Raw genomic sequence first — 16,142 nt, 5'->3', positions numbered from 1 at the left:
ATATATATATATATATATTTATAATATATAAAAAAAAATGTATCACTGTATATATTTATTTACATTATTTAATTTACATTTTTTTTTAATCAAAAATGTATTTATGTATATATTTTTATTTATTTATTAATGTATATGTTTATGTAATACGTCGCAATTTAGGAAACTTTTGAACACAAACTGAGCTCGCATGAAATATACAACTCCAAAACAAAACAAAAATATGGAAATTACCAATTGCTGAGCCGATCTGTGAGCTCTGCAGCCCACATAAACAGCCACAACAAGACGAGAGAGGACTGAAGTGAATGTAAATGCTTTCTTTTATTAGACTCAGAGAGAAGACACCCATCAGCCATCATAATGAGAGATTCTGTGGAGTGACTGACAATCAGGTTGATTATGGACTCGCTTTGACGCTTCGTCATTTCCATGTGAAGGACTTGGACGCCCCCGTCCACTGACTGACTAATTCACCTCTTCTGCTCACCAAGGCTGCATTTATTTCATCAAAAATACAGGAAAAATAGTCAACTAGATAAAGAAGTTTGTCGAGGCAAACTTTAAGTTGGCTTGAGAAAGCCGAACCAGAACATTAGAAAAAGTTTAACAAGTTTTAATTTTAAAATAGTTTTAAATTTCAATGTTTTGGCAAAACAGTCTAGCAGAAATAGATAGATTAGCATGATTAGCAAATCACTAGCATCTTACTAGTCTGCTTCTAGCATGATTAGCATGTAGCTGTCATATTTGTAACATGATTAGCAAGTTGCTAGCATGTTTCTAACATGATTACCAAGTTATTAACATGATTAACACATTTCTAACATGTAGATAGCATGTTTTAACATGATTAACATGTTGCTGGTATGTCTCTAGCATGATTAACATGTTGTTATCATGTTGCTAGCATGATTAACATGTTGCTAGCATGTTTCTAGTATGATTACTAAGTTGCTAGCATGTTTCTAGAATGATTAGCAAGTTACTAGCATAATTAGCATGTTGTTAGCATGTTTTAGCATGTTTAACAAGTTGCTAGCATGTCTCTAGCATGAGTAACAAGTTGCTAGCATGTTTCTAGCATTTTGTTAGCATTTTTCTAGCATGATTAACAAGTTGCTAGCATGATTAGCGAGTTGCCAGAATGTTACTAACACGTGTCTAACATGATTACCAAGTTTCTAACATGTTTCTACCATGATTAACATGTTGTTAGCATGATTAGCAAGTTGCTAGCATGTTTCTAGCATATTAACAAGTTGCTAGCATGTTTCTAACATGATTACCAAGTTGTTAACATGTTTCTAGCTTGATTACCAAGTTATCAACATGATTAACACGTTTCTAACATGTAGATAGCATGTTTTTAGCATGATTAACATGTTGCTGGTATGTCTCTAGCATGATTAACATGTTGCTAGCATGTTTCTAGTATGATTACTAAGTTGCTAGCATGTTTCTAGCATGATTAACAAGTTGCTAGCATGTTTCTAGCATGTTGGTAGCATGTTTCTAGCATGTTGGTAGCATGTTTCTAACGTAATTAACAAGTTGCTAGCATGATTAGCATGTTGATAGAATGTTTTTAGCATTATTAGCAAGTTGCTAGCATCTCTCTTACATGTAGATAGCATGTTTTTAGCATTATTAACATGTTGCTAACATGTTTCTAGCATTATTAACTTGTTGCTAGTTTGATTACCAAGTTGCTAGCATGTTTCTAGCGTGATTAGCAAGTTTTGGTACCATGTTTCTAGCATGATTAGCAAGTTTCTAACACGTTGCTAACGTGTCTAGCAAGTTGCTAGCATGTTTCTAGCGTGATTAGCAAGTTTTGGTAGCATGTTTCTAGCATGAATAGTAAGTTTGCTAGCATGATTAGCATATGTTGTTAGCATGTTTCCCGCATGATTATACAGTTGCTAGTATGGTTATGGCATGATTAGCATGTTGCTTGCCTGTTTCTAGCATGATAAGTAAGTTGCTAGCTTATTGTTAGCATGATTAGCAAGTTGCTAACATGTTACTAGCATGATTACCAAGTTGTTAACATGTTGCTAGCATGTTTCTAGCATGATTAGCAAGTTGCTAGCATGTTGTTAGCATGTTTCTAGCATCTTTGGCAAGTTACTAGCATGTTTTTAACATGATTAACATGTTGCTAGCATGTTGTTAACGGGATTCTAGCATCATTAGCAAGTTATTAGCATGTTTCTAGCATGAATAGTAAGTTGGTAGCATGATTAGCATATGTTGTTAGCATGTTTCCCGCATGATTATACAGTTGCTAGTATGGTTCTAGCATTATTAGCATGTTGCTTGCCTGTTTCTAGCATGATAAACAAGTTGCTAGCTTGTTGTTAACATTATTAGCAAGTTGTTAGCATGTTTCTAGCATGTTTCTAGCGTGATTAGCAAGCTGATAGATAGGATTAGAAATAGTTGATAGAAGGGAAGCTTGGTTGAGTCTCAAGGGATTCTGGGAGTTTAAAGCTCCACTGAAGTGCCTTGAAACAGGCAGCGTTATTCTATGTGGTGACGTAATTTTAACTGAAACAAAAACATATCGCCCAGCCCCGCCCACTTCTTTTGAATAGCCAATAGCGTTCCATATATAGACAGCCACAGTCTAATAAATTCCCTCTGAGATTCAATATGAAACTCTTGCTAAAACAAAATATATCTTATCTTAGCCACAGAGTCAGCGTCGATTTATAGTGTAGGGGCGGGACGCTGCGGACTCTAGAGAGCATTTGATTGGACAGAACGTTTGATGAGAAGCTGATATCAGCAAAATCGTTGATTCATATTGGCGGAAGTGACGAGACTGTAAGTTTTGAATGACCATATCTTGTAAACACAAATTTTGTCGTTGTTTTGAAGCACACTAGCTTATAGATAACCTTAAGGCTAATATATTCATACCAAAAGTCAAATAACTTTATGTTTGATTTCATGGGGACTTTAAATTAGAATTTTGACAGTTTGAGTTTGAACAGTGTTGGCTCATTTAAACATTCCGTCAATGTAAGTCTATGGGTTTTTCCCCAGTTTTAATCCTCACTTTTAGGAAAACCGTAAGTCCGATCAGTTAGAAAAGATAAAGCAACTGGAGTCAGATCAGTCTGAAGATCTGGGCTGAGTTTAGAGTTTGTAGAGTTAAAGCTCTAGGAGGAGATAGAGTTGATCATTTTAGTCTCTGAAGAATATAACTATAAGTTTAAATACTTAAATATTATTTGAATGTATATAAGTGCTTTCTATTTGAATGTATTTTGAAATGAAATTTATTCCTGTGTTGCGAAGCTGAATTTTCATCATCATTACTCCAGTCTTCAGTGTCACATGATGCTTCAGAAATCATTCTGATTTGCTGCTCAAGAAACATTTCTGATTATCACTGATGTTAATTAAGTTGGCTTGAGAAAGCCACCTTACTGATATTCTATTTAAACTTCCTATTATTATTCTTCTTCTTCTGAGCATAGCAAACACCCGGGGTACCCTAGCAACCGCATAGCAACACCTTAGCAACCACCCCGGGTACCTTAGCAACCACATAGCAACACCTTAGCAACCACCCCGTGTACCTTAGCAACCACATAGCAACACCTTAGCAACCACCCCAGGTACCCTAGCAACCGCATAACAACACCTTAGAAACTACCCCGGGTACCTTAGCAACCACATAGCAACACCTTAGCAACACCTTAGCAACCACACAGGTACCCTAGCAACTGCATAGCAGCACCTTAGCAATCACCCAGAGTATTTAATTTTATGCATTCTTTTTTTTTTAAACAATTTTTTAATGTAATTTAATTTAATGAAATAATGAAATAATTTAATAAAATGTATTATTAATAAGATGCGGTTTAAGTTGTTGTGCGTTTGTGTGGTCCGTAGGAGAGGATCTGCAGGTTTGCGCTCCTCAGAGAACGTGCTGTAACTCAGAAATGGAGGAGACTCTGAGCCAGAGAAGCTCACGGGACTTTGAGAAGCTCATGGACGACACAAGCGAAGAGCTGAGGGAGACATTTATGAGCGGACATAAAAGGTTTGACGGTACGATTTGTTCTTTAACGTTCATTGATTAGATGCTGGAAAGTGTCAGGTTATTATCAGACCGTTTCCACTCGAAAGCTGCTTGTTTAGTGTAATCAGAGATTGTTAACTCTACAAAGCCCACATTTCTAAGGTCTATAAATAATGACCAGCATGATTGCTGTTAAACCTGTTGTTGAGAGGTTTTTTTTGGACAAATTAGTAGTTTTATTCATTAAGGGCACATTAAGTTGATCAAAAGTTTATTTTAATAATTTATTTTATTGCTGATAAGAAGGGGAGGATGTTAAAGAAATGGTTCACCCAAAAAATTTTCATGTAATTAAATTTAATAAGTTTTATTTTGGTTTGTTTTGAGATCCTAAATACCTGGTGGTGTTTTATTTTTTATTATTTTATTTTGTGTGTTTTTTTTAATGTTGTTTTTCAATTTAATTTAATTTAAATTTGTTTTTATTAGTAAGATTGTGAGGAATAGTTTGTACAAATTATTTTATTTTATTTTATTTTGAGATTCTAAAAACATGGTGGTGCACAGAAACAGAAACAGTTCACCCCAAAATGGCAAGTCTTATTTTTTATTATTTTATTTTATGCATTTTTATATTTTTTTATGTTTTTTTAATATAATTTTTTATTAAATTTATTTATTATGTATTATTATTAAGAAGGCAAGGAAATTAAATGAATAGTTCATCCAAATTTTAGTAAGTCTATTTTATTTTATTTTATTTTATTTTATTTTGAGATCCTAAAAACATGTTGGTGCACAGAAACAGGTTAACTTTTGTTAAAGAAATTTAATTTTATGCATTCTTATTTTTTAAACAATTTTTTTATATAATTTAATTTAATGAAATTTAATGAAATTTAATGAAATAATGAAATAATTTAATAAAATGTATTATTAATAAGATGCAAATTAAAGGAATAGTTCATCCAAATATTAGTACAAAAAGGCATTAAATCTATGTTTTTTATTTTATTTTATTTTATTTTATTTTGAGATCCTAAAAACTTGGTGGTGCACAGAAACAGGTTCACTTTTGTTAAAAAAAAATCACAATTTATTTTGTATTGTTGTATTTCATGTATTTTTTTTATGGGTTTTTGTTTTGTATTTTTTCAAATTTAATTAAATTTTCTAAATGTATTATTAATAAGAAGGCAAGGAAGTTAAAGGAATAGTTCGACAAAAAAAAATAGTCAAAAAAATAATTATTTTATTTTATTTTGAGATCCTAAAAACACTTTTATTATTTATTTTATTTTATTTTTTATTATTTAATGTTATTTTATTTTTTTAATGTATTATTAATAAAAAGGCAAGGAAATTAAATTAATAGTTCATCAAAATATGAGTAAAAAAGTTGTGTATTTTTTATTTTATTTAATTTGTTTTTTTTAAAGTATTATTATTAAGGAGGCAAGGAAATTAAATCAATAGTTCATCCAAATATTAGTAAAAAAAAGTTTTTATTATTTTATTTTATTTTATTTTATTTTATTTTATTTTATTTTATTTTATTTTATTTTATTTTATTTTATTTTATTTTATTTTATTTTATTTTATTTTATTTTATTTTATTTTATTTTATTTTGAGATCATAAGAACATAAGAAGAACAAAATAGTTCACCCAAAAATGGCAAGTCTTTTATTTGTTATAATTTTATTTTATGCATTTTTATTTATTTTTTAATTTTATTTTTAAATTTTTTTATTTGATTTTTTTTTCTTTATATTATGCTTGAATATATAATATATTATATTTTATTGTATATTGTATATTTTATTTTTTATTTAATTTAATTGAAAATTGAAAATAAAAAATGTAAACAATATATATCTGTCTAAAACCCTCGAGGTGCACAGAAACACCTAGATAAAGGAATAATTCACCCAAATATTACAAGTCTCTTTTCTTTTTCTTAATTTAATATTTAATTAAAAAATGTAAATTATTCATTTAATTTAATTTTATTTTATTTTATTTTATTTTATTTTTATTTTTTTAATTTAAATTTTTTTTTAATTTTTTGAGGTTTTTAAAACCTGAAACTGGTTCAATTTTGTTAAAGAAATAGTTCACCCAAAAATGACAAGTCTTTTGTTTTTTGTTATTTTATTTTATGTATTTTAATTTAATTTATTTATTTAAATGGTTTATTAATAAGAAGGCAAGGAAGTTAAAGGAATAGTAAAAATTAGTAAAAAAAAATTAGTCTACATTTTTATGTAAATCAAAAATTAAGTTTTGTCCCTGGTAAAACAGGTTCACTTCAGTTAAAGGAACTTTTCACCCAAAAATTTCAAATCTTATTATTTTATTTTATTTTATATTAAATATTTTAATACACTATTTAATATTTTGTTGTATATTATATGCTTTATTTTTGATTTAATTGATTTAAAATAACTGTTTTCTATTTTAATATATTTCAAAATGGAATTTATTCCTGTGATTTCAAAGCAGAATTTTTCACTTTTTCACATTCTGATATTCTGATTTGCTGCTCAAAAAACATTTATTATTATGTTTAAAACAGCTGAGTAGGATCTTGTCTATTCATCAAAGAATCCTGAAAAAAATGCACTCAAGATTTTTAAATATTAATAATAATAATCACCAGAAATCATGTGACACCTAAGACTGGAGTAATGATGCTGAAAATTCAGCTTTGAATCACAGAAATAAATTAAATTGTAAAATATATTCAAATAGAAATCAGTTTTTTTAAATAGTAAAATATTTAAAAATTTTACTGCAGTACTTTGGATCAAATAAACCCAGGCTTGGTAAGCAGAAAAGAAATCTTTCAAAAACATTAAAAATCTTTTGACTGGTGATGTAACAGGTTGATTCAAAGATTAAATATCCATCATCCTTCCGTTTTTGATGACTGTAGTTCACGGCAAAGACTGTCAATATAAACAAGCCGTCTCTGAAACTCATTTGGCAAAGGCTTGATCATTTTCTCCAAAGTGACTTTCTGTGCATCTTACCTTTAAGTGATAAAGTACAGGAACTCATGCCGTAAGATAATACAACACAACCTTGAGTGCCTCTCATTGCTTTTTAAAGCAGTTATGCCATATTAAAATATTAAAGACAAGCGGAACAATCAGTTTTATAATTCCCAGCGTGTTTTCAGTGTGAATAAATAGCCTGTTTACGGTGACATTAAGAATTCAGAGGTTTCATCATGCGCTGTGAAGATCGGGACACACAAACAAAGAGAATGTTAGCAGTATCTGTGCACTGCATTCAAATGAACATAATGGCATTGAGACCAACCTCATGAAGAAGCACTTCAACAAATATCTGCTCATCAAAACAGTGCGACTCTGCGGTTGACCCTTGGCTCAGTCTTTACAGAGTGTCCCGAATGAGCCAATGCTAAAACTGATTGGAGATTATTCTTGTGTGCTCGATTAAAGTCTTCTTTATTTGTTTATTTTTATTTGATAGTGATTTAGTTCTTTCTCAAAAATGTCAAGTATTTTACAGACTTGAGCAAAACACAGTATAATCATTCACATTCTGATACACACCCCAAAAGAGACCATTAATATTATGAAAAATAAAGAAAATTATTTATTTATTTAATTATGTTACTGAAAAGTTATTTTATGATATGTTCTAATATGCAACTTTAAATTAATATAATTAAATACATATGAATAAAAGCTTTGGAATATATAACATTTATGCACCTGTAAATTAAATAATGAAATGAAATGAAACATATAGAATTGAACAATGTATTAAAATTTATTTACATTTTTTATACCCCTATGAAATGTATATTCATTTATTTATTTACTTACTATTTATTTATTTATTTATATTTATTTATATCTGTTTTTTCCCGTTTAAATGTTTGTGGATTCTGATTTAATGGTTAAATTAAATTTGAAGCATGTCTAATTCATTGAAATCATGACATTTATAGAATTGAATAATTTATTAAATTAAGTTTTCTTAATTTATTAAGGGTTTTCTGTTTTAATATGTCTGCATTTTAAAAAGCATGTCTAATTACTCAAAATCATGACAAATCTAATTAAATCAAATTAAAATTGTTAAATTATTATTATTATTATTATTATAATTGTAATCAAAAAACTTAATTGTTTATTAAAAGTGAAAGAAAAATAAACAAATAAATTCTTAATTTAATAAATTGTTTAAAAAAAATAAATGTCATGATTTCAATCAATTAGACATGCTTTAACCATTAAAACAGAATCCACAAAAATGTAAATGAAAAAAATAATTAAGTAAAATTTTAATAAATGCAGAAATGTTAAATGGAATGCAAATAAATGTAGAAATATTAAAACGGAAAAACAGAATTTGGCAATACAAAATTTTTTTTTGAATAAATTAATTTCTCAATTTAATAAATGGTTAAATTCTATAGATTTCATTATTTCTATGAATTAGACATGCTACAAAGTTAAGTTAATTTTAAAACAGAATCCACTAAAATTTAAATGGGGAAAAAATGAATTAAGTCAAATTTAAATAAATAAATAAAAACTAATTTCATAGGGGTATAAAAATTATTTAAAAAAAAAAGATTGTAATAAATTGTTCAGTTCTATATATTCATGATATCAGTTAGACATGCTTCAAATTTAATAATTAAATGCAGAAATATTAAAGCGGATTCATTTCTATATGTTTCATAATATCAATTAGACGCTTCAAGAATGAAAAAGAATGAAAGAAGAGTGAAAGAATGAAAGTTTAATAAATTAAATTTTTGGGCCCTATGAAATATTTATTTATTTATCTTTTTAGTTTAAATTGTATTTTTTTTTTTTTTTTTTTCAGTTACATTTTTCTGGTAGAGCATGTTAAAAAAAACCTTAAAACTTATAGAATTGATTAAAAGTTTAATAAATAAATTTTTAATTTTTAATATCACACGATTCTGACTTTATTTCTCAGAATTGTGAGTTTATATCATGCAATTCTAAAAAAAAAAGTCAGAATTGTGAGTTCATATCATGCAATTTTGAGAAAAAAGTCAGAATGGTGAGTTTATATCATGCAATTCCAAAAAAAAAAAAGAATTGTAAGTTTTTGCAATTCTAAAAAAAAGTCAGAATTGTAAGTTTATTTCTCAGAATTGTACATTTATTTCAATTTTGACCATTTCTCAGAATTGTAAGTTTATATCATACAATTCTAAGAAAAAAAAAAAGTCAGAATTGTGAGTTTATATCATGTAATTCTGAGAATTTTTTTTAAAATTGTGAGTTTATATCATGCAATTCTAAAAAAAGTCAGAATTGTAAGTTTATATCATGTAATTACGACTTTATTTCTCAGAATTTTACGTTTATTTCAATTTTGACCATTTCTCAGAATTGTAAGTTTATGTCATACAATTCTAAGAAAAAAAGTCAGAATTGTGAGTTTATATCATGCAATTCTAAAAAAAAGTCAGAATCGTAAGTTTATATCATGTAATTCTGAGAAAAAGTCAGAATTGTGAGTTCATATCATGTAATTCTGAGAAAAAATGTCAAAATTGTGAGTTTATATCATGCAATTCTAAAAAAAAGTCTGAATCATAAGTTTATATCATGCAGTTATGAGGAAAAGTCAGAATTGTGAATTTATATTTTGCAATTCAGAGGAAAAAGTCAGAATTGTGAGTTTATATCACACAGTTCTGAGAAAAAAGTCAGAGTTTTAACTTTCTATCTCACAATTCTGAGAAAAAAAGTGAGAATTGTGAGTTTATATCACACAATTCTAAAAAAAAAACATACTTTAATAATCTTTGCTTCATTTACAGCTTGTAAAAATCTCTCTTTATTTTGTTACAGTGCATAAGAAAGGTAAAGAATGATCAGCTAAAAGTGTCCAAGTTGTCATTACGAATTGACACAGAAAAGTTGCATTTCATGCTTTGACAGACTTCTTCTTGGAGTTGCTGGAGAACACGGAGCGCTCTCTGAACGAGATGTTTCTGCGCACCTACGGAAAGCCCTACTTGCAGAACGCCGAGGTCTTCCAGGGCCTGTTCGCCGAGCTCAAGAGATACTACACAGGCGGCAACGTCAATCTGGAGGAGATGCTGAACGATTTCTGGATGCGTCTGCTGGAGCGCATGTTCCAGCTCCTGAATTCCCAGTATCTCATCACCGAAGACTATCTGGAATGCATCGGCAAGTACATGGAGCAGCTTAAGCCCTTTGGAGACGTTCCCAAGAAGCTGAAGTCTCAGGTTACGCGAGCGTTCATCGCCGCACGCACCTTCGTCCAGGGCCTCATGGTCGGACGGGAAGTGGCTAACAGGGTTTCCAAGGTGAGCTGCTGCTGTCTGTTAAGCCTGTGGTGCATAAAGTGGTGCTAACTGCCTTGGCAAACTCATCTGTGCTTGGGATTTTATGAGGGGAAATTAAACCTGTAGCATCTGACAGTATGAGCTAAATTCAGTGTAGGTGAAGGTAACTTGCAGTGTGTGTTCATGCATGCATGCATTGTAAATACAATTATATCAGAACATATGTTTTAGGGCCCTTTGAAATCTGTTTTATTTTGTCCCATTTTATTACATTTTTTATGGATTTCATAAAATTTGTAAAATTTGAAAATTTGATCAATTAAATTTAAAGCATTTACATTCAGTCTTTTTGCAGACGCTTTTATCCAAAGCAACTGAGGACAATGATAGAATAGAAAAAGAAAAGAGCAAGCTAGTGTTTTTTTTTTTTTTTTTTGCTTTTTTTGCTTTTTTTGCTTTTTGTTAATTGTATAATAAATTAAAAGAAAACATAGAAAAGATTTAAAGAATTTATTAAAAGTTTAATACATTAATCTTTTTAGGCCATATTAAATATATCTTTAGTTAAAATTGTATTCAATTATTATAATTTATTTTGTCTAATTCAAAATTAAAGTTAATTAAAATCATGAAACTTATAAAACTAAAAAAATTTTTTTAGGGCCCTATAAAATCTTTTGAAATTGTTCCCCTTTTTTGTATAAATGTTACTGAATTCCATTTAAATAGTTAATACAATTTATTATAAAGCATGTCAAATTAATGAAAATTATGAAACATAGAATTGAACAATTTATGACAATTTCATTAAATTTTCAGACCCATATGAATTATTTTATTTAAGTTTTAATTTTAATTTAAGTTTAAATTTTACTGGATTCTGTTTTTTCCCTTTTAATTTTTTGAGGATTTTGTTTTAATGGTTAAATTAAATTTAAAGCATGTCAAATTAATTGAAATCATGAAACATATAGAATTTAACAATTTATGACAATTTTATTAAATTAAATTTTAGACCCATATGAATTCTGTTATTTATTTATTTAAGTTTAAATTTTACTGGATTCTGTTTTTTCCTTTTTTAATTTTTTGAGGATTTTGTTTTAATGGTTAAATTAAATTTAAAGCATGTCAAATTAATTGAAATCATGAAACATATAGAATTTAACAATTAATGACCATTTTATTAAATTACATTTTAGAACCATATGAATTATATTATTTATTTATTTATTTAAGTTTAAATTTTACTGGATTCTGTTTTTTCCTTTTTAAATTTTTCATCAAAAATTCCATTTTAATGGTTAAATAAAATTTTAAGCATGTCTAATTGAAACATAAAATGTAACAATTTATTACAAATTTAGTAAATTGAATTCTTTATTCCCCTATTAAATGTCATGTTTATGTATTTGTTTATTTAAATTTTACTTACTCTGGTTTAAATTTTTGTGGATTCCATTTTAATGTTTACATTCAATTTAAAGCATGTCTAATTCACTGAAAGCATGAAGTTTATAGAAAATGTAACAATTTATTAAATTAAGAAATTATTTTTTAGTTTGAATTTTTACAAATAAAATCTGTTTATTTGTTAATGTTTTTATTGCCAAATTCTGTGCTTTCCATTTTAATATTTCTCCATGGTTCTAATGGTTAAATAACATTTTAGTAATTAAAAAGCATGTCTAATTAATTAAAATCATGAAACGTAAAAAAATTTAAAATGGTTAAATTATTTTTTGTAATCAAAAAGCATAATAAACAAAATGTATACAATTGAACAACAGTTTATTAAAAGTTAAAGAAAATTAATTTTTTGAGATGCAATTAAAGTTTTTTCCCCCCAAAATAAGTTTTTTTTCTCAAATAATCAAAAGGCATGTATAACTGAATTCTGTTATATTGAAAAATTACATTGCTATGACTAGATTCTGTTTGCATTTTCCACATTTTGGAAAATCATTGACTTCTATATTAGTATCAACCTAAAACCGTCCTTTAGAAATCCTTTAGAAATAAAAACCTGCTAGTTTGCTGGTCTTAGCTGGTTTAACTGGTTTAGCTACAAGCAGACCTGAAGAGAGAGATCCATGTGACTTTTACTCACAACTACGTCTTATAAAGGTTCTCAAAGGTATCATTTTCATGTGCAATTTGCATGACCAACTTGCATAAGATTTTTCACTAATGTATTTTAATATTACACTATGATAGTTTATCACTTATTCTGAGGAGTGTCCTGTTGTAGAACATTTGTTATTATTAATTCCATCCATATGCATCAGTTGAGTTGCATGTGTTGTCTTCTGTCCTCAGGTGACCATGAGCTCTGCATGCGTCGGCGGCTTCACTAAAATGCTGTACTGCTCGTACTGTCAGGGTTTGTTCACGCTGAAGCCCTGCAACAACTACTGTCTGAATGTGATGAAGGGCTGTTTGGCCAACCAGGCCGATCTGGACCCAGAATGGAGCAAATACATCGGTAAGAGCCTCTTCATAATATGCCTTAGTCAGATAGAAGACATAGATATGTCAGCGCCAAGACCAGATTTGTTGACTTTCTTTTATGGCTGGGTGATAAATGATATATTATGGAGATAATAAATACAATAAAATGTGTTGATAATGTTGATCTGGACAATTTTACTCAAAATGCCCACAAATGCAGCAACAGATGCATTTTAATTGCGCAATTTGGAGTTAATCCAATTTATTACATGTAAATCTCATACATTTGAACTTATTTGTTCCAAAATAATCATAATAATAATAATAATAGTGATCAAATTTATATCCATGTTTTTATTTATATAGTTGTACCGCATCAAAACACAGAACCAGAAAGGGGAAAAAAAGGAAGAAAACAGTAATTGGTTTTTAATATTTAATAAATTTGATATAAAATGTTAATATTGTTATGTATTTATTAATTTTAATATTGTCAGTGATGCATAAATAAAACAAGAATGAGATTTAACAGTACTAATAAACCTGATGTATTTTAATTGCACTGGTTAATAATAATAATAATAATAATTATAATAATTATAATTTTATTTCATCTATGTTTTTATTTCTATTGTTGTGCAGTATCGTACTTGGTAACATAAATAAAAATGCATTTTTGTTATTGTTTGCCATGTTTTATTGTGAATTAATTGCTATATTTTCATTAGATTACATTTTAAAAGATGTATTGAATTATTAAAGTTGTATTAATTAACTTAATTAGACACCATTGTTTGTTTAATGATACATTTGTACTAAATCATGAAACAGAATCCTTAAAAAGAAAAACAAATGGATTTCGAATTGGTCTTTAATATTTAATATACTGTTAATATTGTACTAATCAATTTCTTAATATTTGTTGGTGATGCATAAATAAAACAAGAATGAGATTTAGGATAGTGCTAATAAATCAAATGCATTTTAAATGCACAATTTATCATCAGTTAATCCAATTTATTATATAGAACTTATTTGTTACAAAATAATAATAATAATAATTTTATTTCATCCTTGTTTTTATTTTATTGTTGTTCGGCATCTTATTTGACAAAAAATAAAAATGCAATGTTTATTGTAAATTAATTGCTATATTGTAATTTGATTACATTTTAAAATGAGTATTCAATTATTATAAATTTGTACTAAATCATACAACACAGAATCCTCAAAAAAAAAAAAAAAAAAAAAACAGTTATGGGAAATAAAATGGATTTTGAATTGGTTTTTAATATTTAATATATTTTTCATAATCTTGATATTGTTATATATTTATTCATATTTATTAAATGATGCATAAATAAAACAAGAATGAGTTTTAATAGTACTAATAAACCAGATGCATTTTAATTGCACAATTTATCATCAGTTAATCCAATTTATTATATATATATATATCGTACATTTGAACTTATTTGTACCATAATAATAATAATAATAATAATAATAATAATAATGATTTTATTTCATCCAAGTTTTTATTTCTATTGTTGTTGCATCGTATTTGGCAACATAAATAAATAAAAATGCATTGTTTGATATACATTAATTCATTAAATTTTGTCAACTTCATTATTTGACAAAATTTTAGAAAATTTATTAATTTGTCAAAATGAATGAATTCATTTTAATAAACATCATTTTTGATGATCAATTTGTCTTAATCAATAAAACACCGAATCCAGAAAATAAAACAATAAACGTTTAATTGTGAACAAACAAGTTATTTTACATTCATTCTCAAGGTCTAACAAACATGTGGAAAGCTGGAAGATTTCAGGAAATTTGTACTTATGCATTCTCTGTTGAAATTTTTTTTTTTATGGTTTGAATTGCTGGGATGAAGATTTTACAGCAGTGCACTTCAACATATAAGAGCAAACAGTGGCCAGCTGTTGTGCCGAGCTCATGCTAGGAAGGCAGTTTAGGAATTTTTCTCTCCGTTTATTCCAGGCAGATCTTGGGCAGCGCTTTGGTTTGGCTTCGATGGGCATTGCGGGACGTTTTTAACATTGCTTCCGTCGAGTGGTCTGTGTTAAAATGACTTGGCTGGATGGGGAAGTCCGGTTGCCTGGTCATATCGAGGGGAATTATTCTCAAAACTGACCAACGCTTCTCATCGTGAACAAGAATACGCCAGGGAACTATTGAGTTTCCTTAAGATGTCATGTTATTAAAGGAATAGTTCACCCAAAAATGACAAATTGCTGAAAGCTTTCTCACCCTCAAACCATCCCAGATGTAAAGGAGTTTGTTTTTTCATCAGATTTGGAGAAATATAGCATTCCATCACTTGCTCACCAATGGGTCCTCTGTTGTGAATGGGTGCCGTCAGAATGAGAGTCCAAACAGCTGATAAAAACTGATAGACTGGATTGGTTTGGACTACTTGTGGATTATTGTGATGTTTTTATCAGCAGTTTGGACTCTCATTCTGACGGCACCCATTCACCGCAGAGGATCCATTGGTGAGCAAGTGAAACAACTGCATTTGTGGAGCTGAGATTTCCCTCTGGACCATTTTTAGAAATAAAATAAAATTTAGTGTAACTAGTCTTCTACATTCAGGTTTTGCATTTCTGAATAAATGTTAAATAAATGGTTAGCTAAAACCAACATATTTCTATCTAGCTAGCTGGTTAAAGGAATAGATTACTCAATTTAAATTTGCTGAAAGCTTTCTCACCCTCAGGTCACCCCAGATGTATTAGAGTTTGTTTTTTCATCAGATTTGGAGAAATATAGCATTCCATCACTTGCTCACCAATGGGTCCTCTGGAGTGAATGGGTGCCGTCAGAATGAGAGTCCAAACAGCTGATAAAAACTGATGGACTGGAGTGGTATGTATTACTTGTGGATTATTGTGATGTTTTTATCAGCGGTTTGGACTCTCATTCTGACGGCACCCATTCACTGCAGAGGATCCATTGGTGAGCAAGTGAAAAAACTGCGTTTGTGGGGCTGAGATTTCCCTCAAGAACATTTTTAGAAATAAAATAAAATTTAGTGTAACTAGTCTTCTACAGTCAGGTTTTGCATTTCTGAATAAATGTTAAATAAATGGTTAGCTAAAACCAACATATTTCTATTTAGATATCTGGTTAAAGGAATAGTTTACTCAAATTTAAACTTGCTGAAAGCTTTATCACCCTCAGACCATCCCAGATGTATAGGAGTTTGTTGTTTCATCAGATTTGGAGAAATATAGCATTCCATCACTTGCTCATCAATGGGTCTTCTGGAGTGAATGGGTGC

At 28.6% G+C, this 16,142-nt stretch overlaps 1 protein-coding gene across 1 annotated transcript in view; it reads left to right on the top strand.

The window, feature by feature from the left end:
• The window catches only part of LOC141340227 (glypican-6-like), an 18,528-nt gene extending 3,632 nt beyond the window's left edge, over window positions 1-14,896 (top strand). Inside the window, exons 2-6 of the mRNA XM_073845151.1 lie at window positions 3,910-4,068; window positions 10,005-10,396; window positions 12,695-12,860; window positions 13,469-13,479; window positions 14,840-14,896. Of these exons, the coding sequence (XP_073701252.1) occupies window positions 3,910-4,068; window positions 10,005-10,396; window positions 12,695-12,860; window positions 13,469-13,479; window positions 14,840-14,896 (785 nt within the window). The remainder of the gene's footprint in view (window positions 1-3,909; window positions 4,069-10,004; window positions 10,397-12,694; window positions 12,861-13,468; window positions 13,480-14,839) is intronic.
• The last annotated feature ends 1,246 nt before the right edge of the window (window positions 14,897-16,142 follow it).

The sequence above is a fragment of the Garra rufa genome, chromosome 8, assembly GCF_049309525.1.
Source record: "Garra rufa chromosome 8, GarRuf1.0, whole genome shotgun sequence".
NCBI classification, from domain to species: domain Eukaryota; kingdom Metazoa; phylum Chordata; class Actinopteri; order Cypriniformes; family Cyprinidae; genus Garra; species Garra rufa.
The sequence above is the reverse complement of the archived record's forward strand: the minus strand, read 5'-3'. Positions and strand labels throughout refer to the sequence as shown.